The following is a 27,348-nucleotide window of genomic DNA, read 5'->3' on the forward strand; positions in this document are numbered from 1 at the left end:
TATCTACAACAGCCAAGACATGGAAACAACCTAAGTGTCCATCGACGGATTGATGAATAAAGGCAATGTGATTTTTATATATATATATATATAAAATGGACTATTATTCAACCTTAAAAAATCAGGAAATCCTGTCATTTGCAACAACATGAATGAACCTGGAGAACACACACTAAGTGAAATAAGCTATAGACATAAAGACTCATACTGCCTAACCTTACTTTACGTGTAATCTAAAAAAGTTGCACTCCTAGAAGCAGAGAGCAGAACGGTGGCTGCCCGGGGCCGGCAGGTGGGAATGGGGAGACGGTGGTCAAAGGGTACACACTTTCAAGTGTGCAGGATAAAGAGGCTCTAGAGATCTCAAGTACAGCATGGCGACTACAGCTAATACTGTATCACATGCTTCAAATTCACTAAGAAGGTAGATCGTAAGTGTTCTCAACACACACACCCAAAAAATGGTAACTATGTGTGACAGACGTGTTAATTAGCTTGATTGTGGTCATCTCACACGTATGCATATCTCAAAACATCCCATTGTATGCTATAAATATCTAATTTTTATTGTCAATTATACCTCATTAAAGCTGGGAAAAAAATCCAAAGGTCAACTTTCTATAGTCATCACTATGTTTTGAATAATACTTATTGTCATCAAAATCATGTTTAAGCCAAAAAAAAATAATGAACCCTTTCTCTTCTCCCCAAAGTTCGCTACCTCCCTCATTAGTGTGGTAACAGGTAAGCAAACATCCATATTTTAATAGCATGAACACAGACACTGGCTTCACAAGACAACTCTGCTGTCAGCTCAACAGGGTTTTTTCCTCCTTGACATGAATTTTTTTCTTCCTGCAACAACAGAAAATTCTTAACATTCTGAATATCTGATGTGTTCATTTGTTCAGTTTCTTTGCTTTGCTTGCTTATTTTTAGCTTAAGGCAAGGAAAAAATTCAGGTAATTATTATGTCTCTATTTTTAAATGCTCCCTTTTATCCTTAACATTTCATAATACGGTTTCCATTTTATGGTATCCTACCGCTGATTACAAGGAAAGCAAATGGAAAAGACACAGAGTTCAAATAAGGTATATCATTGCTTCAGAATGCTGACTAGCACACCTTCATTCAGATCAAATGCAGAGTGTATCTTTTGAAGCACCGTATAACCTCGAGGAATTTTCTGCCAAAAACTGTTCTGACTCCTTTACATATTAACAGAAGACATCCTTTCAGAAAACAGGTGTCTGATAAAACAGAACTGAGCAGCTCCTGCAGAGCTGCCCCATCCACAAGCACGGAAGGCCTGTCAGAGCTCTGCCATCCAGACCCTGACACCGATACGCTTTACACTTAGAGCATTTGCTTCCAAAAAAAATGCTTTGCAACCCTCACTAATGAAAGCAAAACTACTAGTGAAGGTTTATTGTACATTATACTTCTGATCCTATAAAAAAACATTTCCACACAATGCTTTTACTGAAATATGTAAAAATCGTCAATAGAGCTTTGATTTGAACCAGCTCTAGCTTAAAGGTGAAATACCCTACAAAAACCAAATAATCACAATTTTCAGGTTGTAAGTAATTTTGTAGCTACACCTGCTATCCAAGAACACTTGTGAGCCAGCAAAAGAAGTAGGGATCCTTTTTACTATGCTCATAAAGGGTACATATCGCTTTATGTTATTTTATATGTTCCTAAAATGCTATATAAATTTCAATTTTTTAAAAAATGAGTAACAAGTCAGTCCAAAGCTGCCAAAATTTATAGGATCACTGGTATTTTTATCTCAGTGTAAGATGACTGATGCTATTGTCCTGCTGAATCTAATTACGCTGTCAGTCCTTAGGGGAGGATAAAGTATACAAGGAAATGGTGAGATTCGGAAGAAAATTAATGCAAGGGTGTGAGAAGCTGTGAGCTTACAAAGAAAAACACAAAGACCAGAAGACAGAGGAGACTGAGCTGTGCCGGGCCTGGGGACTGTCTAGATGGAAGCACTTCCTGCCTGGGCCCTCGAGTAAGACTGGGAACAGAGATGAGAGTTAAGAGCCTAAGAAGCGTCTGGAGGACGACAGGAGGAAGAGAGCAGAGCATTTAGTACTAATGGCAGGCCAGCACCGAGACTGTGCCAGGGTGAAATGAAACCTCAAACCACATTTAGTTATCACTATCGCTTCTGAATTTTATACATAGAGTCAAACTGACAATTCCTACTACTATTCATTTGCTACAAGGACAAAATTATGTATCTGTGTTACTTTCAACATATTCTGTATTTATTAAAATAAAGATCCAAAGCAGTCAAGCCTTTCTTGGAAGACAGCAAACGTGCAATATACTGGTCAACTAAACACAACATTTTAGAATAAAACCAATTTAATAATTTTCTTAATAAATAAAAGAATCTCACAGCATGCAGAAACTCACCAGTGCCAAGTTTCCATTAACCCGTCTCATACTTAGCATATGTGACGGATCTGCAACACTGATCACCAGTAGCCTAGGGCGGTACAGTATTCATGACTATAAATCATAAGGCTGGGATGACTTTAGCAGAACTCTCGTTTTCACTTTCCTAGAACCTGCCTCCAGGCCCACTTAGTACCTAATTTCTCCCAGCTCTGGGTTCTACGTAAATCTGCATCCCCAGGTCAGTGATACTCAAAAAGGCATGACACCCGGGAGAGTACCTGACGGGCCGCAAAACCTGGCGCAGTTTCTCTCGGGGTCTTCCAAACAAACTGCCTTTGATATTCGGAATTTCTCAAGACACTCTGTGAGGGAGCCACCGCCAAGCCAGACTTCTTCCGCAGGAATCTCTCCAACTGTTAGGAAAAAATCCCAGTCAACGTCATTAAAATCGCTATTCACTTTTTTTTTTACTGTAGCAAAAAACATACAACATGAAATCAACCCTCTTAACAAACTTTTAAGCATACGGTACAGTATTGTTAACACGCACACTGTTGTATGGCAAACTTTTTTCAATTGGTAAATAATCTCCCTTTTGAGGTGTCAAACTATTTAAAATCCCTTTCTTTATCCTGTGAAGGAATTATCGTGCAGCCCAGCAAAAGGCGACAGCCCTCAGTCCCTTCCTAGCAATTACTCACAGTAAATCTGTTCCTAAAACACCACCGCCGTGCCCTTCCACACGGTGCTCTGGACCCCTTCCGCGCCCACTGGACTCACGCGTCAGCTGCCTGGATCCCCCCGTACCCCTGGCCCTTGCGACAAGGCACGGATTCCTCTGGGACACCTCGAATGCCTCTGTGCGTTCCAGCAGCAGTGGACACGACAGGGGAGGCAGCAGAGCGGAGAAAACGTGGAGGCGGCGAGGTGTCCGCACGGGGCCTGCGGCTCTGTTTATGTGCCCACAGGGACCGTCCACAGGCGGGCGGGGGCGTGAGAGAGCAGAACCGCAAGATCTTTGAGCTCCAGCCAGAACTCGCCTTCCTTTTGCATCTTGTCAATTGAGATTCTGTCTGTTGTCTCGCTGGGACACAATAAAAACTGAAAAGGGCCCACAGAGAAGTCAGCTCCCCACCCCTGCCAGAGGCAACGGCCTGCTCCCCGTCTCTGTGTCAACCTAACCTCTCCCTGGGGACTCAGGTGCTGATACATGATGAGCACAATCCAGAGGCAGGCTGTCCACCCAAGGAAGGGCTATCTCAGTACAAAGGGTGACTACTAAGACTAGAACTAATTCACAGGAACTAAAGTCAACAGCCTGTTATCAACCATTCTGTAGACAGTAGACAAGAAAACAATGGAGAAATTTTAAGCACAAAACGTTATTATTACTGAAATGACGATGAAATCTACAAAGAAGTCTATGCTTTTGAAAAGAAATACAGCGACTACACCTACCCCATTATCTATGTTTTCTGAGAGGAGTTTGGTAGAATGTTCTGGGTCCACATTTCCGTTCACTGGTGTGTGGTCTGCTGCACTGTCCTCCTTATTTTCCACAGGGTCGGAAGCCCCTTCCGCTCTGGAGTCTGCAGAGTGAGACCTGGTTCTCTTGGGAACCCGGGAGGCATCCAGCGAGAGACCCTCATCTCGGTTCACACCTTCTCTTCGCTCTGCCTCTTGTGTTCCCAGGGCTTCGGGCTCTGCGGATGCAGCCGCGTCCTTCTCTGAGACAGCTCCGTTCCACTCAAGAGACTTTGAAATCTGTGGGTCATGGTAAGGGACTCTTCTTTTCGAAATAAAACTTGGCTCTTTGGTGATTCCTACAAAATACAGTAAACAAAAATGGCAGCTACCCAAACACGAAGTCACAAATAAATTCGCTGTTTGTTACAAACTTTTAATAACACCTACGAGAGGAGAAATGGAATTTAAAATTCAGTTGAGATGCACAGACAATATCCTTCGAGTTACAGGATAAAAAAATAAATACAGCTTTCCCACATAAAATCTTTAATTTTGTTTTTAAAAAGTATTAAAAGCCTGGGCATAAAAAAAAAATTAAAAATCGAGGTCACAATGTTCCAGTTATCCTAACACAATCGCAATGTGACAGCCTGGCGAGCCAGCGGACACGCGGGTTTCTAATTACTTTCCTGTGCTACTTAACGGAACAATGGGCCCCGTACTGTCAAAATTTGGAACTTTTCACAAAGCTGCTCTTATGCAGAGCAGACCAGGATGAGAAGGGATGAGATGTCAGTATGCTGGATCTTGGTTCTACGCTTGCCTTGATTTCCTGAGAATTAAACAGAATGATCCCTTTTAACAAGAGCCAAGATCCTATTTCTCTGTATTTCTTCCTGGCAAGGAAACATCCTAAAAACTAACCCTCCACCAAGTAAGAGGACTCTGCAGAGCAATGGCCTCCGAGACGCTGCCCTGGCCGGGGCCGTCCTCAACTAGAAAGAACACCTGGAAGGGAAAGGAGGACAGGGGAGAAGGGCAGAAACCCAGCACAAGCTAACACCCTGGTCTTCAGCCCGCGTCCTGGATGTTTCAGCCGTGAACCCGGGGTCCCCACCCTCAGGAGCTTCCCTGCACCAGCCAGGGGTCTTCACCCTGGGTGAACACCTGTATCTGGAGGCACAGAAACACACTCGGGGTGGGGACTCCTGTTCCAGACCCGCACTTCCCTAGGCGCTCTTCCCTCACGCTGACCTGCCCTAGCGCTGCACCTGCAGTTTCATTCCCACCATGCCTTTCACCACCACCCTGTTTCCACTTAACAAACGAAACACACACTCTCAACCAGCCCCAAGGCAGAAAAAAATCCCAGAGGCGAGGAGGACCAACAAAGGGACAACTCAAGAAAGCCTAACTCCTGAGGGATGAGTGAGAGCAAAGCAAAGAAGGCGAGAGCAGAAAGAACGGAAGCAGCCTCAGCCAGCCAGCTCCACGCCTTCCAGCCACCTGCCGGAACCAGAGGGTCCGCACAAAAAACGCACACACGCAAAGCAACACCTTTATTTGAAGTGAAAAATAAACTGACTGTTTTCTCACAGAAAAAATAATTCTAATTTGCCTGATTAGTTTGCCAAGAAGACTGACTTTACCAATCATATATATAGTGAACATTTGCCACAAATTGAATGAGCCATACTGACAGCTCCAGTCTTAAGAAAGTACATGCAAAACATACACACAATATTCAACAGATCAGAAGTCACATCCTTCAAAACTATTCGTTACACTTAAGACCAAAAAATTAAATATCAACTTAAAAATGTGAAGGGATATAAAGGTTTTCTAAGTTCTTTTAAGGGGGTATGAGAGCAAAAACGTTTGAAGACCACCGCCCTAGATTTCCCTCTGCTTTAACAGTGCAGAAGAGGCAAGGGCAATGCTCAGGTGGTCTGCCCTGTCTCCTGGCACCAGCAGAAACGCACCACGCGAACAGAACTGCAGCCAGGCCCAGGGAGCGCTGGCCTCCCGCCGCCCTTTCTGAGCACCCCGGAGCTATCGCTCTGCCCCCTCCCGTTACCTAATACTCCCAGTTAACACGCCTCCCCAGACGGGTGCCCCGTTCCTAGTGCACAGACCCCAAAGAGGCTCTGCTCCCACCATCTCATTCCATCACCCCCACCCTCAAATGCAGCTGATCCGAGCTCAAAGGCTACGGGGGCAACTCTCTGCTTAACCAGTTCCCCAGCATCACAACATCCCTCCTGGCCCTCAGTGGGCTATTACATGTTAAGAGAGATTCATTTTGGATTCTTAACCTAATGAAGCCTCGAATCTGTGGAATTTCTGGTCATCTGGGGAGGATTATGAGCTCTCCCTGCCCAAGATGGGGACACCCAGTGTCCGAAGTCAGGCTCTGGGGAAAGGACCCTGACGCTTCAGAGGAACCCAAAAAGAGCCACCCACTCTCGCCTTTGTTCTCCAAACCCAATCCTGGAAACACTCTCCTCATCTCACTAATCTCCCAGGCTTGGGAAAATTACGCTTACTTCCTATAAATCTTTTCTTTCAAACACCTAACATTTGAGGGACTTGCATATGACACATCGGGCACTCTCAAACACGGCACATGTGGGCACCAAGCACTCATCTGTGTGTACACACCCGGGCCCTAACAGGCAAGATCTCATTTAACCCCTCCCAGCAACCCCGTACAACGGCTTTCCTGAGTCCCACTTGGTGAAACAGGCTGAATGTGCCCAAGGTTACACTGCTAATGCGCAGTTTGTTCAATCACTCACAAATTGGGTTTACTAAGTACCAGACTGTGTCATGGCTCTGGGTCAGGTACTGGGTGGGACCAACGTGGTGCAGAAGACAGCCAGCGCCCTGCTCTCAGATCTTCTACTCCAGTGAGGGAGCAGGAAACCAGCAGGTGGAATACAGCCCGTCTGTCTCTGTCCCCTCCACCATGCTCTGGGGAACCTGGGCCCGGGGCTCTGACTTCCCGGGGACACTGGGAGGAAGCAAGTGTGATGGCAAGGACGTGGCCTCTGAACAACACAGAGTGGATCTCAAATCCTGGTTCTGTCACTTACCAGCTGTGACCCTGGGGCAAACTACGGTCTCTCTAAGCTTCCTGTCCTCGAGACGTCGCGAGTTCTCCCCCCCAGGCCTGTCCACTCAGCGTTCCCGTCTCAGCTCAAATACCACCTGCTCAGAAAGGCCTCTGCCGACCTCAGACTCTAAAGCACTGGCCTACAACTTTATACAACAGCCTGAAATCCCCCAGCTTATGTACTGAGTTACTTGTTTACTGTTTTCCCCACAGTTAAGGGTCTTTGCCTGGTTCAAGGCTCTCTCTCTAGAAGCTGGGAGCAGCCCGGGCCTATGGAAGACCCTCAGTCAATATGCATTAAATAAAGAAGTCAACCAGGGCAACTGAACAATGCTTCACGATATTTCAGTAAATGGTTCTGCAAACTTACCCCAGGGTTTATTCCAGTTATAATGACTTACTTTGTTCAACTTACCTAACTGATCCGATCTAAGTCCTGCCCAGGGGTACCTTCGCCCCACCGAGGGATTACAGGACTCAGACAAATAGGACTTCTTCCACAGGAAGTTTCTCTGGTATTCACTCAGCCCCTGCAATGCAAAGTACAATTCGAGGGCAACGCAGTTAGAGCGCTGTTTTAACGGAGACACGTTACAATTCCCGAACCTCTAAAGGGAGCTGAAAGGCTGAAGACCCATAATGCAACCCAGGAAAGCTCCTTAATCAGGGCTAGTGTTTACCGGCCCTGTGCTGAGCCGCTGCCGTGGGTCCTACCCTCTAATCCTCACCACCGCCCGAGGCGGGTGCCACCTGGCCTCCCCGCCGTCTGATTCCACTGCCTGCGCGCTGTCTGAGAGCGGGTGACAGTCTACACCCTCCGCACTGTCATCCCCCCAAGTTCTCCCCGGGGACGCAACACTATTCATGATGCCCAGGACCTTCCGCAATTCTGTAAAGTCAACCAAAGAAAGACAAGTTGCCCTCCCATCCTGGACACAAGCCCCCAAGACAAAGAGCAAGTCAGCGGGGCTCGCGCCAGCCACCCGGGACTCCTGCCCCACCCCGCACAGGTGCACGACAGCAACGGGAGCACGTCTCACACCCCGTCTCGGCCTCCCCAAGGCCGCGTTTCTCAGGGCCTGCCACGGGGGGAGGGCCGAGCGGGCCGCCCCCTCCGTGCCCCCGGGCCCCTGGCCCCGCGCCGTCCGCACCCCGCCCCTCCCACGCGGCCCGGGGCAGGGCGGCGGGCCGGGACGGCAGGAGCACCAGGCGGCCGGCCCCGCCCGCCCCGCCTCACCTTGAAGCGCACCGGCATGTCGCCGGAGCCCCGCACTCGGACGGTTAACGGGCCCGAAGCCCGAGGGCGGGGCGACAACACCGGTTCCCTAGCAAGCGCCCGGGCCGGCGTCCCCGACTACGCGCCGGCGCACTCCGCGCTTCCTCCCGGGGCCCTGTCGCTCTGCCTTTCCCCGCCCACTATGAGCCTAACACCCAATAGAGACTCGGAGCACGCCTGACCGTCATCAAGACTCGGCCAATCAGGGCCAGAAAGGGGGACGCCCGCCTCCCGCGCAAATCCCGAGGACGAATGAGGACGGCGGCGGGAGGCCGGCCAATGAGGCTCCGGGACGCGGGGTGGGCGGGGCCCGCGGGAGCTTCGTCTTGGAGGCCCGGCCAGGTGTGCGGGGCCGGGTGAGCTGCCCAGGGAGTGCGGGCCAGGTGTGCCGCCCAGGTGTGCCGTCAGGTGTGCGGGCTCCCGTGCAGCGACGATCTGCGTGCGGCGGGGCTCGCAGAGGGGTCGCCGTTTGGCTGGCCAGGGCCTGGACGTCATAGAGTGTGAGAGGGTGTTCTTAATTCCAAAACGCGCGAGGAACCGAATGTGTCTCTTTCTGAACTGCAAATGTTCAGGTCTCTTCTCCTGAATATCAGTACCTACCACCGACAGCCGTGCACACTACTTGTCGCATCAGAAGCGATGGGCCAAAAGATAAATGTAGCCGAGGCAGGCCAAAAAAGTGTTTTATTGACTCTTGAAAGACAAACCGCTGGCTTCCAGTGATGCTCCTGCCTCCCACAATCCACCCCCCCCACACACACAAAAAGATCTACATGTAACTCTTAGAAAATATTAATGATGCTTATGAGTCTCAACTCCCAAAGCCTCAGCCTTGTCTCTCCTCTCGCCCTCTTTTTAAAATGAAATTACATCTCATTTTAATAGACGGTTGCTGTCATCATGAATAAACATCTCGAGATCCTGCCATTGACAGAACACTGTGCTGACCCCCAGGAGGGGAAAGAAAGAAATTGTCCAGACAGTTCTCTAATATACTTGAGAATGAACACGTATTTATTCAATAGTAGTAAAATGTATCGTGTGCTGAATTTCCAAAAGAGAGGGATAAACGATAAGGGCTGTGGGAGCTAAAGGAAGGAGTCATCCCTCAAGGCAGAGAGGATTAGAGAGAGCCTCAGGAGGAAACACTCAGACTCAGCCTGAAGACTAGAAGGACTGAAATAAGTAAAGCGGAAAATGGGGCGATCGAAAGCAGATGTCTGGAGGGAACACTGCCAGGTTTCTCCAGGAACAGTGAAAGCAGTGCCTTTTACCTTTGTCATTTGTTGGCTGAAGAAAAGTACACCCTCTTTAAACAGTCAAATATTAATACAAAACCTTGATGCTCTCCTTTAAGCATTTTCTGCCAAGACATGGCTTCCTGAATCCTAATGGATGTCACTGCTCTTCCACATCATCGCTGAGATACTGAAAAATTCGTTTGAAGGAGCCACCTGATATCTGAAACAAAGAGAATATTAAATTAGTCCCTCTGCAACTATGCAGCCAGGGGGCCTTGATAAATGTTAACTGGTGATGACAGCATCTCTGTCGAGTAAATTAAGAGTAGCAACAACAAGACACAGTGGAACATAAACAGTGGCTGCAGGAAGGCAGCCCAGATCTTGCCGGGTAGGGAAGATACAGCCCTGGTGGTACACGCAGCTTTGGTAGCACACGGTATTAAGGTGGAACTGGTCGAATGTAGCCTGTCTGTTAAACAAGGGCAATGATAGCGGTAGCAGAGCTCTGCCAAGCAGGGAATAGATGACAAGGTCAACAAACAGCAGAAGGCAAAAGCTGAGTTGCTGAGATGTGTTATAAGGACTCAAGGAAGAAGAATATTTCACTTTGTTATTTTTAAACAAAAGTCTACCCTATGTATAAGGCAAAGCTGTCGAAATGAAAAAGGGGGCAACTTAGTATGAGAGCTGGTAGCCTCTGTTTCACCAGCTCTTACACTCTCTGATACCGCAGGAAATCGATCTGGTACCCTACAAAGTTCCACCCAGGTATTTTGGGAAGTCCACAGGGGTATTACTGTGTGCTTACAGCCACTCATGCAGTGTGCCCAGTGGCACTGCCCATAGCTGTGCTTTTTCAGTAGCCACGCAGCTGTAGGTGTCACTCTTGCTGCTGGCCACCCCAAGACTCCACTGGGCAGAGCATGAAGCCTCCTCAGACTGCCCAGCCCTGTTGGTGATCTGTGACACAGGGCCTCTCTACCATTTGTGTGTCACCCTCCATTGAATGAGCACCAAAGGATCTTAAAGAGCTCTTCCATTTGAACCTTAACCTCCCTTCTCTCCAAAGGCCTCCAGGTGCATTCCATGGAGTCAAGGCCAGAAAGTGACTCCTCAGGTGATAGATAGATCTCATTCTGTGCTTACGTGTGCTTCTCTCTTCTACCAGCTCAGGTGCTCTTACTGGGACAAGGGTGTCATACCTGCCTCCCTCTTCCCTTCATTGATTCCTCTGTTTTCATGCAAATAAATTTCTGTTCATTGCCCGCAAGAGACTAAATTGGCACAATCTATAAATTGCAATTGGCAATCTTTTTGACCCAGCAATACCGCTTTTATAACTTTATCTTACAGATTTTCTTGCCCCTATGAGAACAAGGAACAAGGAAATGACAGAAAGAAGGAAGCAGGGTGGGGCTCAACGTGAGCACCCTGGTGTTCTGAAGATGCTTTTTTTGTTTGTTTTTTTCTAAATTTTTTTTATTTGTTTGTTTTTGGTGAAGAAGATTGTTCCTGAGCTAACATCTGTGCCAATCTTCCTCTATATTGTATGTGGGATGCCACTACAGCATGGCTGAATGAGCAGTCTGTAGGTCCACACCTGGGATCCTGACCTAGGAACCCGGGGCCGCCGAAGTGGAGCATGGGAACTTAACCACTATGCCACCGGGCCGGCCCCCTGAAGATGCCTTTAAATCCAGGCCAGAACATTTGATCCAAGACTGGGGACTAACAAGCAAACAGGATGAGGGAGCTGCCTTTAATACCATCCTGGGGAACACCTGCCCTGGGGGGGCCTTTCTCTCTCTCTTTTGTTCTGTCCAGGTAGCTGAGTCCAGGCCAGACAATCTGATCTGGGGAAGATTTTAACTGACATTTGCTGAAGATTGGGTCCCAAAAAGGTAAATTACTTGTCTCTCTTTTTTTTAGCTTGTGGCTTCAGAAATCAGAGTAAAGCTGTTTTGGAAACCACGTTTTATCAACACTGTGACACATCAGCGTGCATTTGCGTATACATAATTTTCTCTGAAATACCTTAGAAGGTAGCTGAAATTCCAGTTTCCGGGCTCACTGGTGCTCTTGAGCTCTGTGCCTTCCTCTGGGGTCTCACTCACATGGGCTTTCCTTGGAAAATCTTGAGCTCAGCCTTTGCCAAAAAGCAACCAGTCCAACAACCACGTTCTTTGGCATTTTTCCATAGGTATTAACTGCTTTTTACTCATAGGAATGAATTTCTGATTGCACAACTGAAAAAAAAATGACAAAATCAAATCAGTGGATTCTGTCTCAGAAGCTGATACTTCACATTAACGCCAGTAAGAATCGAATAAACAGGGTCTGTGATTAAGACTTCCCAATGAGCCAAGCGCAGTTTGCCGGCCAGACTTTCAGCCGTGGGATGCCTTTGTTGACAAAGAAGGGTCTGGCTTTTGAAACAGCGGGGCACCTTTTGGAGGAACTCCAGGTTCTCTTGACAACACGGACTTTTTTTTTTTTCTTTTTTTGGTGAGCCCGAGGAACTCCTTGCCATACAAGGCCATGGCTGAGGGAAGTAATTCTCAGTAAGGCATAAACCGTGCAAGCCTCACATACCATAATAATATGCGTGCCTCTGCTGAACAAGACTCAGGGAACAAAATCTGGGGGCACGGAATTCCTTCATTTTAACGCCTTCACTGTTGATGATCCAGTCACCTAAGAATGCCTTCCCTTTTATTCACTGACGATTCCTTGTTTTAAATCACCATTCCTACAGAAGCACCCACAGAGACACAGATTTTTCTAGAATTGCCAACTCTGCAGATTGGGAAGCATTAATCTCTGGCCACTTAAAACTAGATGTCACGTCTTAAGGTCAAATCAGAGGCCACTACCCACAAGCCTTCCTAAGAACCCTGTAAATCTCTACCCTGTGCCAAAACAGATTTTGAAATACTCTTTTATCACATAGTTAATGTATATGCACCTTAATAACTGCAGGTCAAGACCAAATACCTGCCATTATTCTTTCTGAAATCACTGTTCTTGTAATGCTATATCAAATATCAATAAGGGACCAAGAATTTTTCAGAACATAAGTCAGTTTTTCTCTCCTTAGTGATTTATCATTGTTGGTTCCCTTAGGAAACTTTTATTTAGATTTTGCTGGAGCAATGAGTTCATAAAATCTTAGTGCTACATTGTTCATCCTTCAGTCGCTCGACTGCTGTTAAGTGAATTAATGATGTTTGACAGTGTAGAGAGTGATAGGCCCAGCTCGTAAAATACTGCACATATAAATTCAAAGTCGATTCAATATCATCGAGCACGACCTATGGAATAGGTGTTAGGAATCATGCTTGTTTCAGTTCATCATCGCCACGGCAGATACTGAGGCTGTCTCACTCCAAACCCATTCCAGCTTCCTTCTTATGTACTACAGAAGCTAGAAAGCTAGAAATCGCTTCGACTCTAGACCCTTCACAGCTGAAGTTCAGGTGTAACTTACATTCCGCTGATGAGAAGCACTTGCATAAACAGGATTAGATGGCAGAAAGGCAAAACACAGGCGTCTGTCGTGATGGCGTGAATCACGGAGCAACAGCAGGAGCCTGGTTCTGAGTTAGGTTCCTGATCACGGCAGAAGCGACAGGGTTCTGGAGCCAGTAGCTGTAGCTTGTCAACTTAGCAAGGAGTCTGCTGGTTCAGCAACTTCCTGACTTGAGTGAGTCTGCTGTGATGTGGCCCTAGAATTTACTTCTTCAGCCCTCCCAATGATTCTGTAAGCTACCTAGAGAATCGGTGTCCATCACCTATTGCCACAATAATGTTGTATAACAAACATCCCCAAATGTGGGGGCTTAGAACAATGACCATTTATTATTGCTCATGAACTTATGGGTCAGCTGGCCAGTCCTACTGGTCTAGGTTGAGCTTGGCTCATCTCACTGAGCTTGCTCACATATTTGTGGTCAGCTGATGGGTTAGCTGGAGGCTGCGTGGTCTCAGATGGCCTCAGCTAGGACCACTCATCACTGCTCCACATGGGCCCTCCTCTTCCGGCAGGCTGGCCTGGATTGTTCTCATGGAGTTCTGAGAGGAAGAGCAAAGTGCACAAGGCCTCTTGAGGGTTAGGCTCAGAAATGGGTGACTGTTTCTACCACATTCCATTGGCCAAAGCAAGTCAAAAGGCCAGTGCAGATTCAAGGAGTAGGAAAATAGACTCAACCCCCTGATGGGAGGAGTGACAAAGTAACATAAAGGAGGAATGAAAGATTGGGGCTATTATTGCAATAAATCTGCCTCGACACTGAATACCCTGAAAATACCCTTTCTGTTTTGAATAGTTAGAATAAATTATGTTCTCTGCGATTTAACTCTGACCAATACAGTGGTGGGTTAGACATTTTGATTTGTCTCTATTCCCTCTCAAAACTCCATAAAATGACAGCAAATGAGTAAAACAGGTATAAACTGGTGACGTCAAAGAGAACAGCAGAGGAGACAACTGCACAACAGAGATGTCAGCAGATACCGGCGAAACGGAGCGCAGCGTCTGACACAGGCTGCATTCCCTGGAAGGCGGACTCCAAGATGAAGTTGCATGTGCTGAAGGTTTATTCAGTGAGGGCCCTTGGGATCAACAGCTGTGGGAGGGAGAGTAAGGGAGCAGAATGGAAAAGAAGTCCAGCTCCCTGGCAGGCCTGACAACAGCCTCAGCCGACCCCATGGGCAAGTCCAGAACTACAATGGCCTGTTGTAATTGTCCTGCATTGGGCCGTAATGGACTTCCCTGGGAAGGACATGGTCTTGGGCTCAGTGGCTCTGCAGTGGGGTAATCCCTGCAGGGCTGACAGCAGACAGTAGTCCCTGTGGCAGCAGCAACTCTCCCTCCTTTTTCGGGACATGGATGTGCATCACTGTAGGAATCTTCCTGCTAAGCAAGCATCAGTGTTCCTAACAGGCAGCATGTATTTGAAGCCACAGACAAGAATACCTCTGTTCCCCTGGGGAGTTAGTCTCAATACAGCTACGAGAGCCTTAGTCCTCAGACCTTCAGGAGTGGGGCAGGGCACCTGTCAGCTCTGGTGCCCTTAGTTCCAGCTCTGAACTCCCAGAGACAAAACAGTAGACGGGGATGGCGCTGTGTGCCTTCCCTCCCCTCCTCCACCTCCCGCCTCCCGGAGTACACGGTGTTGCACGTCAGCCCCGCGGCAGACCAGCCGTGGCCTGTGCTTCCAGAGATTCTGCACGTGTTGGTGCCATTCACACAATTAGGAGATCCTGAGCCAGGGGCCAGCAGGACGTTCTGCCTATGAATTCTGCAGGGAAAGGCAGGGCGGGAAGTGGAGCTGAGGGTAACCCAGAGGGGCAAGAGCAACAGGAACTAGACCTGAGAGGCTGGCCCAGGACGTGTCCTTTTACCTCCTGATGTATTAAGTGATTTGGGCTCAGCGAGCCAAGGAGTGGAAAGAAAGATTTCTTGGACTCTTAAGGTCTGGTAGTAGTGCTGCTTTATTCAGAGACTAGCATGGAGCAGCATGGGGACAGGACCCATGGGCAGTGGAGAGCTGTAGCATAGGTTGAGGGCAGGGCTAAATTTATAAGGCATAGGTATGTGAGTTATTTCTTTATAAGACAAAGGAAAGCTCATGTAAAAAAATCATTAAAATGGTATCAGTGGTTATTGGGTGGTCCTATGACTTTGGATACGAATCAGGTCGGATCAGGTCAGGACATCCTATGCTTCCGGGAGGATGATATAGATCGGTATGCAGGGCAGGACGCCTTGGCCTTCTCTCCCTGGGGCAGCCTTGATCCTCATCATAAACCACAGTATTACGGAAAACTGTCACTACTCGGGAACTAAGAAGAGAAACAAATATTGGCTCCCTAAAGTTAATTGCAAGTATAGTCATTTATAAACTGGCTACTGCCACTTATGCCTAATTACCGTGCAGCACAAGAACGTGTACATGTCATCACGGGTGTGTTCAATAAACTGACTGGAAGCTAAACTCTGCAACCATATGGACAGGACGGCCATTAGGGTTTGTGATCCAAGCTCCCCACACCCTCCCCGCCTCCCGCCGCCCATAACCTTAGAGGGCATGGAAGCCAGAGGGCAACCGAGTTCTCCTCTGACGAGAGAAAACACTGTGGAACAAATCCATGTTTCAGATAACCATACTTTTTACAATATAAGCCTATTTCTTATTTGAATTGTGCTATTCTCTTGATCATGGGCTTTTATTGTTAAGAAAGCGAGTGTTGTCCACTTCCAGGACACGCTACATCTTCACTGATTGCAGTGAGCATGTTCAAATGCTCCATGAATTGAAAAGCGTTATGGAAAGGGGAGTTCTTGTTATCAGCTGTTAAGAATGCTCTCCTTTCGTACCATTCCTCATCCTCGCTCTTCGTAAACAATGAGACTCACATAGGTTAACATTATCAGTCTCAAACTTATTATGAACAATGCCTTTTCTGATTATTATTATTATTAATATTTATTGAGTGCTTGCTATGTGTCTTGAGACTGTATATGCTGTATCAGAATGGTTCCATCAGGAAAGCAGACCCGCTGTAAGTGGTGGAGGAATAAGGGGCTTCCCATGGAATTGAGAGCTTACAAGGATGTGAGAGGAGCCCAGGAGAAAGAGCTAGAAGGTGGCAGCCTGGGGAGTGGAGTCGCTGAAGTCTTCAGCCTGAAGCCCTGGAGGGTGGGTGGAGAAACTGAGTTCATGACCGAGTCCAAGAATCCTGCCATGACTGTCACAGACTAATTGCCCCGAGAAACTCAAGGGAGGTTTCAGAAGCATTTAACTGTTTAAGAGATGCAATCACCAACCACCCTGGACCAGACCAGCCCACCAACCACCCTGGACCAGAGTCAAGAGCCTCGCCTACGACCTTTGCCTCCTTTTGAATGCTAAGATCTCCTCTCCAGGAGGAGCTCAGGGCCTTATTACCTCACCTGCCATGTATGTGCAAGCATGTTTTCTAACTGAGCCCATGCAAGCAAATGCCCACCTCTCCCTTTTGAATATTCATTCCCCATCGGAAACAAAAGGCCCCTGCTGCCCGGTGCTAGGGGACACCATGACTTTAGAAATGATTCCATGTGGCCTCCTCTTTGCTACAAATAAGTGCTACTTTGTGTGACAACCAGTTCTGGCTGAGAGTCTGATTCTAACTGTGCCAGGAGGTGAACCCACTTTGGGTTGGGTGTCATCACCCCAGAGTGTGAGCCCAGGGAGAGGGTGGCAAGCCCCTGTGTCCGAAGCCCTGAGGAACCTCGGCAACTGTGGTTTCCCCTCGCTTCTGCCTCCCAAGTCTTGTACGAGTCACAGACTCCAACCCGGAACCAGAGAGGAAAGAGGACTCTGGGGAGGCAGCTCCCAGCCTTAGAGAGGAGTAACGTGGGTGGTGCCAAGTTACCAGCAGGCCATCAGCACACAGATGACCCTAGTATCTCAGAGCTAAGCGTCGCCATTACCATTTTTGGCAGCCAGAATTCCAAGATGTTGGATAACTTGCCTGAGGTCACAGGCTAACAGGTGGCAGAGCTAAAACTCAAAGCAAGTCTGTCGACACCATGATCACACTTTCAACAATTGTTTTCTAACGGCCCTTCCAAATCTAAATAAATACTGATTGTCTGTCATAATATTGCTCTTCATCCCATTTCCTGTGTCTGCGAGTACCAGAGGCATGTGCTTTGACTCTTCTAGAACTTCTTGGGTAAGAGACACAGACCTCAGAAGTGAAGTGATGGGCCTCCTTTGGGGCCGAGCTGGGACGCTGCTGCAGCCCTCGGGACCCAGAACTGCTGGGCAGTTTACAGAGCCACCTTATCAGACAGTCTCCTGCTTCCTCTGGGTGGCGAAACATTACCGTCTGCGCCCCTCACTTCTGCAGGCTTTCCCACATCATGCTCCACGCTGTGCCACCTCAAGCCCTCCTGCTGGGGGACGAGGGGAGAGTGTGCTTCCCGTGACCTCAGGACAAGTGAGAAGAGCTTCAGGGGAGCCCGTGGGGAGCTTGACATGTGCTCCCTGGGCTGTGAAGCAGAAAGGCTATTATCTAATTCCTGCCTGGGAAACGCGGTTGTGAAAAATTACAGCGACAGCCGCAGGATGAACGGCAGAATGATGATATGCAGGTGCATTAGGGACAAACTACACCTCTGCCCACAGTCAGGTGAGAAGCTCTGAGTCTCCTGTGGGCCGGGCTGGACAGATGGGAGGAAGCCAGCCTGGGGTCGTGTTCGCTTCTACCTAAGAGGACCGTCTGGAGGGGAAATGTGACCCACCATGGATTACCAGAGAGCCAGGTGCTGAGGGTGGGATCGTGGTGGCTGTGGCATGCTGTCCCGCCCAGAACAAGGGGGCTGCAGTCAGAGGCCCTCAGTGGGCACGCCTCCAAAACATCCCTCGAGGGAAAGAGCCAGCAATTGTGCACCTGTCACCCTGGAGGACATCATCAGATAACAGACTGTTCAGCCATCAAAGGTCTTTTTCATTCCTCCCCTCTCCTTCTGAGCCTGGACCTGGAAAGGTCAGAAACAGCACCTGGAAAACGGAGGAGTAGAAGTACAAGGGAAGAGAAGGAAGTAGAGAAGTCAATTAGGCCCCTCTCCCCACCAGGCACGAGGGTGGTGGCGGAAGACAGAGGGAAGGAAAAGGGAGCTGGATCAGGTTTTTATACCACATGGGAACTTCAAAAATCACCAACAGGAGGCTGTCCTTACTACTATAATTGACCAAGGGATTCTTTTCCCCTAAGAGTAGCTGAGAAGTTTGGGGCCTAGCAGAGATCGCAGCCGGGCAAGGGATGGAACAGGGGAAGATGGGCGAGAATGAAGCTGATTCCTGCCTCACCCTATTCAGGCCCACTCAGAAGTAAAATGATTGCACCAATATAATAGGAAAAATAGGAGGACATAAAAGAACTCCTGGCAACTAAAAATACTATAGAAGAATCTTAAAATGCCATATAGGAGTTAGAAAATAAAGTGGAGGGCACCTCCTGGAAGTTAGATCAACAAGAAAAAAATCCATAAAAACAAATAAAAGACAATAAAAATCAACAGTCATGGAGAAGGTCCAAAATCTGACATTATAATAGGAGTTTGAAAAAGACAAAACGGGAAAAAAGTAGAGAAAGAAATTACCCCCAAAAAATGCAAGAAATCTTCCCAGAATTGAAAACATGAGTTTCCCAATTAACAGTCGTCACCAAGCACACACATCCATTCATTGAGCAGCTACTTGAGAGCCCCATCGAGGTGCGAGGCTCTGCTCCAGAACTACAGCCGAGGCCAAACCAGCAGAGTCCCTGCCAAGGAGCTCGAATCCTCCTGGGAGGAGACAGGCAACAAAGAAAGAAAGAATGACACGACGTGTCAGTCCTTCAGCTGGTGACAGGTGTTATTAAGGAAGATAAACCAGGATAGAAGATGGAATAATGGGTGGTGGGCAGAGATTGCTGTTTCAGATCAGGTGGTCAGGGCAGGCCGCTCCAATAAGGTGCCAGTTGAGCAGAGGCAGAGAGAGACGCAGACATGCTGGAAATGTAAGCACAGCAAGGGCTTGTTTACTGATGCATACCAACTACCTAGCATAGTGCCTGGCACACAGTAGGCACTAGGGGAACATTTGTTGAATGAACGAATCAAGGCATAGGGAACAGCATATGCAGAGGCCCTGAGATGAGCACATCCTTGACCTGTTCAAGAACGCCAGTGTGGCTGGAGCACAGGAAGCTTGAGGGAAAAAGTAATGACCTTATAGCCCTGATAAGGATTCTGGATTTTATTCTGAGACATCAGAGTGTCATGATACAGTTGACATTGTAACAGAACTACCCTTGCTTCTGTGAGGAAATAGACTGGAAGGGGACAAGGGTGGGAGCAGGGAGCCCGCACTGATCCAGGCAAACGTTATTGGTGACTCAGAGTAGGGTAGTATTGGAGATGGTGAGAAATGATTGGATTATTGATAAATCTCAAAGACAGATCGGACAAGACCTGCTGACGAATTAGTTAGACGTCATATGTAAGAGAAACAGAAAAGTTAGGGACGAAGCCAAAGTTTTTAGCCTAAACACCTAGAAAGATGGAGGGGAAACCATTAGATGCAAGGACCAGATGCACAGGTGAGAAATTAGAGGTTATTTTGGATTTGTTAATTCTGAGATGCCTAAAAGACATCCAAGCAGAGATGTCACATGTATTTCTTTGTTAAATAAATAAGTTTAGGGGGAAGATGCATATCCAAGTTTATCCTCCTCAGTACAATGCATCTATCTCAAGGGCCAGACAAGTGACCAGATTTTAAGGCCATTTGCAACCCTGTGACTTGACAGCCAGTGGTCCCCTCCTCACAGCTTATCCTCATAGAGGAAAAGCTGTCGATTCTGTCCTTCGACAACTCCGACAGGATCCTCTCTTCCCCAAGTGCATTCTCTTCCTTCTGCACATTGCATTCTCCCTCTCTCTCCAGCTTCTTGAGATATGTTTCTTTTATTTTGGAAGAAAGAGAGAAACACTCTTCATTCGACCATCGTGTTCTTCTTTCCTCTTCATTTCTCTGAAAAACTTGGTCGCTCGCCCCTCCAGTCGCCAGTGAAGCGCTCAGTCCTTGACCCTGATTCCCATCTCCACACCCCTCACACAGCAGCGCTCCCAAGGCCCAGTCTGCAGCCTGTCGTCTGGTCTGCTCACCTTCACTGGAGCTGCTCCATTCCCCATGGTTGGTTGTCATATGCGCCTCCCCCGGATTCATTCGAGGCCATCTGCTCTCCTGTCTGTGTGCTTTCTCCCTGGAAAGCTAATCCCTGCCCATAGCTGCAGTTAACACCTCTGTGCTGATGTCTCCCAACTGCTGTTTTCAGTCTTCACTTCCTGTCAGAGTCAGGACTTCCTAAGGGTAACGAGGCAAAGCGGCGGTCTAGCAGGAGTGCTGGAAAAGCGGCGGTCTAGCAGGAGTGCTGGAATCAGATGCTTGGGTTTAAATACCAGTTTAACTATAGAAACGTGGAGGGCCCCCTTCATAAAATGGGAACGATGGTGCCGATCTCAGGCAGTTTCCATGAGGATTAAATGAGTTCACGTGTGTGAAACACTTAGTGCCTGGTACATGGTAAGTAATGAAGATTAGCTCTCATTATTGGAGATCACATTATCCCTGCGAACTGAATTCAGACGACACCAAACTCCTCATTTGTTTCTCTCCCCCTTTAATCAGTTCTCCTCCGGTTTTTCTATGGTATCTCCAGTTCTCAGACCCACAGATGTGAACATTTGTAATAATCTTTGACTTACACTCTATGTCACTTCCTTTACCCAATCAGTTGACAGATAGGTCTTGCTAACTTTCCTACTAAGTTTTCCTTAGATGCCATTTCAATCTTTTTCCTTCCTCTTGATCCCTCTGCTGTGTCCCAGACGGGCCCCCATCTCCTCACACTGACACAGCCAGAGCACCCCTCCTCATCAGCCTCCATGGACTCCGCCTCCAACCCCAGAACCCCGGGCATCTTCTCTAAGTCCCTGCTGGAGTTCTCTCCTTCACTCAGAATCTTGTCATTCTCTTCTGTTTCCATTCCCATCAAAGGAAGAATTGTCCAAGTGGTGAGAACTTTCTAGAACCTCCATAATGCAGCTCAATTCTGTGCAGTCTTATTTCCCTCCACCACCTGCTTTGCCAGCTCTGTCTCCCACTGCCCCGAGACCATCTCACGCGATTTCTGGCCACTCTGCTTCCTCATGCTGTTCTCTTCTTGATGCCCTCCTCGCCTGTCGCCACCCACCTCAGTCTTGCCTCTTCTGCAGCCCACCTCAGTCTCAGCCTCTCCCCCAGGAGCACAAACCACTGCTCTCATTCCTTCTGTTACTGCAGCACCTAAAACCACCATTCGATCCTGATTACTAAGCGGAGTATATTATTCCATGTAGTTTCAACTATGTGTCATTTTTTGTGTGTATTAGATTATAAGATCCTAAACCACAGTGTCCCTGCTCCACCCCTTCCCTACCCTACACCTAGAAAAGCCATAAGAAAATGATAAAGACTCAGAAAACCTTGGTGATAATATAGATAATAACACAAACTGTGCTATATGCCAAGTACTCATCCAAGGAGCTTTGCATGTATGAATTTGTTTAATCCTCATAATAATTCTATAAAGTAGAAATATTATTATCCCCACTTTACAACTGAGGAAAGTGAGGCCCAGAGAGGTTAAGTAACCTGCTCGTGATTGATCACTGACCCAGAGGAGTCTTCACATGCGGACGTGTGTGAAGCAACGCACAACGTAACCAAGGGAGACTACATTGCAGAAAATGCAACGAAGACCCAAGGAAAGGAAACCCGGACTCCCCCTCACTGCCGTGGTACAAAATAACTGTACGTTTCTTTTTAAAAAGATGCAATTAAAAGATGCAAAACAAATGAATCACAAAAGAGCCCTGAAAAAGACACCTGGTTTCACCCCCCACCCCCCATTTTACAAGCGCCATCACTGGGGTTGCTTTGGGCGCTCACCTGACAAGAAGCATCAGTCCGTTAGGACATAAGCAGCCACATAAAGTGGCCGCCGCACTAGTGGCCTAGGAGGACGCACATGGTGCAGGGTGCTCTGACAGTCGCGTGCCCTCCACCTTGTCTCAGGGAACAGTTCTGGGTATGCACGAATCCTCGAGTGCTGTGTTAACTGTCAGTTTGGAAAGCAGTCAGGTGTTCCCCAGAAATGACAGCTCGTTGGCTCCGACCTGGACCCTCGGTCTTCTCTCTCCAGGACGTCCGTCCCTCTCGGGCTGGACGGGCTGCACACTGAGAGGCGCACCGCGAAGCTGGGCTCTCCCCCAGCTCTCAGCACTGCCGCGGGAAGGGAAGACGGGAACTCGTCTCCTGCCACGACTGAGCTGTGAGCTGAAGAGGTGAACACGTCCGTCATTTCCCTGTGGCCTCGGTAGGAATTCATCCCTCTCAGCTTTTTGTTAGAGAAGGAAGAAAAATGATGGCTTGTCCCCTCAGAAAACTGCCCAGGGAGAGGCTGGCTCTTCAGAGCATCTGCCCCGGTTGCCACAGTTAGCAAACCTGGTTAAAAAGTTCTTGAAATAGTTATCTTTGCTCACAGCAGTAGTTAAAAAATGAAATGAGAATTAAGAAACTTTGTAATGTGATTAATATTTTACACCCCCTCATTGGTATTCAAATATATTTTTTCTAAGCTCAGATGTTTTCATATGGGTGTAAACTTCAGATTTAATTTTACTGAAGACAATGAACATCACTCTGAAACACTAGTTATCTATACGTCATTCTACCTCCAGCAAAATATTTGTGTGTGAGGATATGCCAGCTACCACACAGTCTTGACCGGCGTTCAAGTGGATTATTAGCAGTCTTGCCTCGAGCGTGTATGCAGCCTTAATGGCTTCTATCCCCAACTCCGCTGCAGTGACTTGAGGCCCCCCCAGAGTCCAGAGGCAGCCGGCCAATGAAGCCCAGAAGCTGCAGGAAACCACACATCGCGAGAGAAACGTGTGCGAAGTTCAGCGTGATGGAGGGGTGCGTCCATGCAACCATGGTTTTTAATCTCCTCTCTGTGAGTGCACGTGCCTTGTATAGTGTGTTCAAAAGAAACGTGATAATAGCTAACAGCTGGACTCTTCGTAGCACTTTCTTATCAAGTCCCTCTAGTTTGCAGCTTCCCAGAACAAAGGCTGTCCCCAATGCTTAAGTTCGGAAGCCAGATATATAAACTCAGTGTAATGAACCCTGTCGAAATTTCGTTACAAGTTGGTTTGCACCGTGAGATATGTATGGAACAGCTTTTGTATACAGCAAAGACTTGCTTTAACACGCTAGAGCTTTCCATTTGTTGACATTCTCTTAGCTCTGGGAATTGTAATTTCTCTTTTGTTTTTATTAAGATAGCTGCCATTTAGCCAGCTGCCGTAAGGATAGCCATCTCCGGCTCATTTCTTTGGAGCTACGATTCACACAGTAAAGTAGAATCCATATCTTCTATGCACCTTGGGTGATAAACCAAAAAAGATCCTGTCCACAAGTGGCGTCACGCCTGTGTGTTCTCTCTCATAAGAGCCAATCGCCAATGAAATCTTGGACTATGAATAAACATTACAGTCCTTCTGGAACCCACAAATGCCAAGGCATTTGCTCCACAAGACAGCCTGGAACCAAGGGGTAATCAAGCCTTTCCTTGGTCCCACTGGACTGGGCTATGAATCACCCCCCTTTCTTATCCAACTGGCACAAATAGCAACTGAACAGCATTTTGTCTCCTGAAGAGTATAATTTCCTTAAATTACCGTAAGATACTAGTTGTTGAATCCGCTTGCAGCTTTTAAAAGGCCAGACATCTCTCAGGAAGGCCAAACTAATCTCAGGGAACCACCTACATATGTAGAAAGCCCATGGCATATTCGAAACCTCTTAAGGGGATGGAGCATGCAGAATTGTCCTCACTGTCACCTGCCTGGGAAACTTGAGCCGATGGGACCTGCACAGCAGGCGGTTCCAAGCAATGACACCACCTTTTGTTCCCAGGTTCGTATCATTGCCTAAATCCTTCTGTCACCTGCCTCTTCCCCAGGGGCTGAGCTATAGAAGATTGTTACATCCCTCAGCTGGTCCATCTGGTTCACTGAAAATTATCTCACACGTAGTGGCGAGTCCAAAGATGGGAAGAGTGGCACAAAGTGGTCTAATTTCTCTAAGTGCCCCCGACTTCGTGAAAAAAAGCACTAGCAGCAACTGTGAGGGAATAGTTCCTTTCAGAGCATTCAGCTGTGGCCTAAATTAGGGCTGATACTTATCCGGCTTGTTCCTGGTGTTTTATTCAGGTTAAACTTGCAATGTTGTCTTCCACTGGAAGCGACTTTCCTTCTTAGTCTTTATAACCTGGAGGGAGTGAAATCATTTAGGCATACACAAAAGGTGACAATGCATCCACAATGAAAACAGCGGGGAAATCTGTATCTTTCCCTGTAGATCCCTGCTGAGTATCTTAAGAGTCAGCGGGATTGTGGTACTCGCTCATTTTTATCCCTGGGTCAGATCTGCAGCCCTCCCCTCCCCTGGTCTGTGGCTGGAATAGAGTTTCCCAGACTGTAGGCTGTGAAGAACGCACACTCTGCAGCCACCTGCCTAGGTTGAATCCTGGCTCTGCTACACCAGCCGCATGACTTTAGGCAAGTTCCTCCATCGCCACGTGCCTCAGTTTCCCCATTTGCAACATGGAGAGAATAACAGCGCCCACTTCAGGAGATGCTAGTGGGGATTCATTTAGTTAATCTAGGTGAAGTATCTGAGTAGGAACTGGCTGATCCTGTTACATATTATCACAACTATATTCCACACATCACGCTCCAAGAGACGTTCCAGGGGAAGCAAGAGTCTGTGGTCAAATCAGACTGGAAATGCCTTCCACTAACAGATTTCATCAACTACAAAGCTGTCGATCAGGTGCCGCTAAGAAAGAAAGAGCAGCACCAACTGCACTAGGGCATGCACTGCCCCAGGCCTAGGCAGTGCTGACCTCAGCTGCATGGCTCCCTGGGCACGTGTGGGCCATCCCTCTGCACTTACCTCAGTACCGAAATACAGCCTCAACTACTGGGTATCTTCCTTTCTAAAGTTCTATCAAGCACTGGCTTATTGCTTTGCAAGAAACTGCCGAATGTCAGGAGCCCTGCAATAATGAATTTGTGCTGCTCTAACATCATGCATACGCCCCACTGCTCTGTTTCCATCCTTTGGCGTATACAGTAACTTTTCATTTCAATGCCTGATCATGGAGTGACCTTTATGAAGACATTTTAAAGAGCACTTAAACATCACATATGTTCTAAGAATGTACCTAACTCGATTGACATGACAACAGGGACAGCTGTGACCAAGTTCACACATGCCCAGGCAATGATCCCCAGGACACAACTGTGGCCTGCTGGCAGCCGCTATAGGACGCCAGCATCCATGAGGAGCGTCCAGCTTCAGAGATGACAGTGTGTGAGAAAAGCTCTGCTTAGAGCTGATGAGGTATTTGACCCCTTGAGGAGCTTCCCAATGCGTACGAGCACATGAAAGGCGGGAGGGGCCCCGCCGCAGGGAACCATCTTCCCTGACTTGAGCTGCACGGACCGCACGGCCCCCTGTGCAGGTCACACCTACCATGTGCCGTATGGTGTGCTGAACTAGAACCTAACACATCAGAGCATTACAGAGTGATCGGAAGGGGTTTCTCCAGCCCGTTTAGAATCGAGCAGCAGCAAACAGAAGGAAGACTGACCCTGATGGGGGTCAGGACACACTACCCCAAACAGGGTACCTCGGCGTGTTGAATACTTTACAGCAGGAGCAGGAAGGTCACCCTGACCTCCCCTCCCCACCCTTCTCCCCTGAAACAGGTCACAAACCCCCGTTCAAGAAGAGCCCTCCACAAACGCGGAGGAAAGGAGCACCTTATCTCCGAAGACAAACGGACACGGAGAAGAATTCTAACAAGCGGGCGACGCTCAGTGCCCAGTTCACTGCACTAACCTCGTACCCCTGAGCCCTCGTGTTTCTACAACTGCCGACCCTCATCAAACTGCACATAAAGACAGACGGGCTAGCTGCTTCCTAAGGTCCTTGTCTCCTTATGGCGGATCCCAAATCACATAAAACTCATCTTCAAAAAATTTGTGGAGCCGGCCCCAAGGCCAAGTGTTTAGGTTTGCACTCCGCTTCGGTGGCCCAGGGTTTCACTGGTTGGATCCTGGGTGCAGACATGGCACCACTCATCAGGCCACGTTGAGGCGGAGTCCCACACAGCACAGTCAGAGGGACCCACAACTAATATATACAACTGTGTACTGGGGGGCTTTGGGGAGAAGAAAAAAAAAAGAGGAAGATTGGCATCAGATGTTAGCTCAGGGCAAAGAAAAGAAAGGAAGGAAAGGAGAAAGAGAGAGAGAAAGAGAAAAAGAGAGAGAGAGAGAAAGAGAGAAAGAAATTTGTCTGCTTTTCTCCGGTTAATCTGTCTTAGTTTAATTTTCAGACCCAGCCAGGGACTCTAAGAGGGTGGAGGAAAACTTTTTCCTCCCCTACAACCCTACTGTGGGATCAAAGAGAGAAAAGTAGCCCCCCAAAAGAACCCCTGGAATTCCTGGTGATGAGTCAACATCTCCGTGCTCCTCAAAGACACGGCCTTGCTCCCTGCCCAAGCTTCCCATCAGGACGAGACCAACTCCTCAGAAGTGGTCCAAAGCCAGTTCCATAACAAACATTATTGAGTCCTCAACATGCATCAAGCTGTGAGTCCAGCACCAGAACTAGAAAACGACTGTGGAAGCTTCATTTCGCCATCTGTAAAACTGCAATGATAACAACACAATGATAATAGTGTACGTATGCGATGTTGTACACATGCAACGAAGGAGTGTGTGCACAGCACGTAATACAGCGCCTGGCACGGAGTGTTGCAGGGCCCCTTCCAGTAGGCAGACGGAAGGGAAGTGAAGGAAATGCTGAAGGAGCATGGGCCGCCATAAGCCATGAAGGCCCCTGCCACTCACCTGCCCCTTACTCTAAAAGGGCAGATGGCCATAGAGGCCACCAAGCAAGTAGCTTATTGTCCTCTGGTTTAGTTTAACTTCAGGTTCAACTCATTCCAGTTCCTCTGCACCTGCAAAACCAAAGGAACTGAGTGAGGCCTCGGCCCGCCTGGTGTCCGCTCAGCTGCCCCTGCAGAAGCAGACTAAGTGGAGCCGAGAGCTGACATGATCCACCTGGAGCTTGGTTTGGGGTGAGAACTAGCATCTAGAAGGTGG

General features: G+C 48.0%; 1 protein-coding gene across 5 annotated transcripts in view; it reads right to left on the bottom strand.

The window, feature by feature from the left end:
* MDM1 (Mdm1 nuclear protein) overlaps window positions 1-8,761 on the bottom strand; it is a 31,309-nt gene extending 22,548 nt beyond the window's left edge. For 2 of the 5 annotated variants that reach the window (XM_008532468.2, XM_008532397.2), the window contains exons 1-4: window positions 8,242-8,761; window positions 7,420-7,534; window positions 3,881-4,245; window positions 2,701-2,835 (exon numbers count right to left, since the gene is read on the bottom strand). In XM_008532468.2, coding sequence (XP_008530690.1) covers window positions 2,701-2,835; window positions 3,881-4,245; window positions 7,420-7,534; window positions 8,242-8,259 — 633 coding nt within the window. In that variant the 5' untranslated portion in view covers window positions 8,260-8,761. Of the gene's footprint in view, window positions 1-2,437; window positions 2,511-2,700; window positions 2,836-3,123; window positions 3,367-3,880; window positions 4,246-7,419; window positions 7,535-8,241 lie in introns of those variants that run through there. The other 3 variants (XM_070619687.1, XM_070619688.1, XM_070619689.1) reach the window with 3 other exon arrangements.
* Between the last annotated feature and the right edge of the window lie 18,587 nt (window positions 8,762-27,348).

The sequence above is a fragment of the Equus przewalskii genome, chromosome 5 (genome assembly GCF_037783145.1).
Source record: "Equus przewalskii isolate Varuska chromosome 5, EquPr2, whole genome shotgun sequence".
In the NCBI taxonomy this organism is placed as follows: Eukaryota; Metazoa; Chordata; class Mammalia; order Perissodactyla; family Equidae; genus Equus; species Equus przewalskii.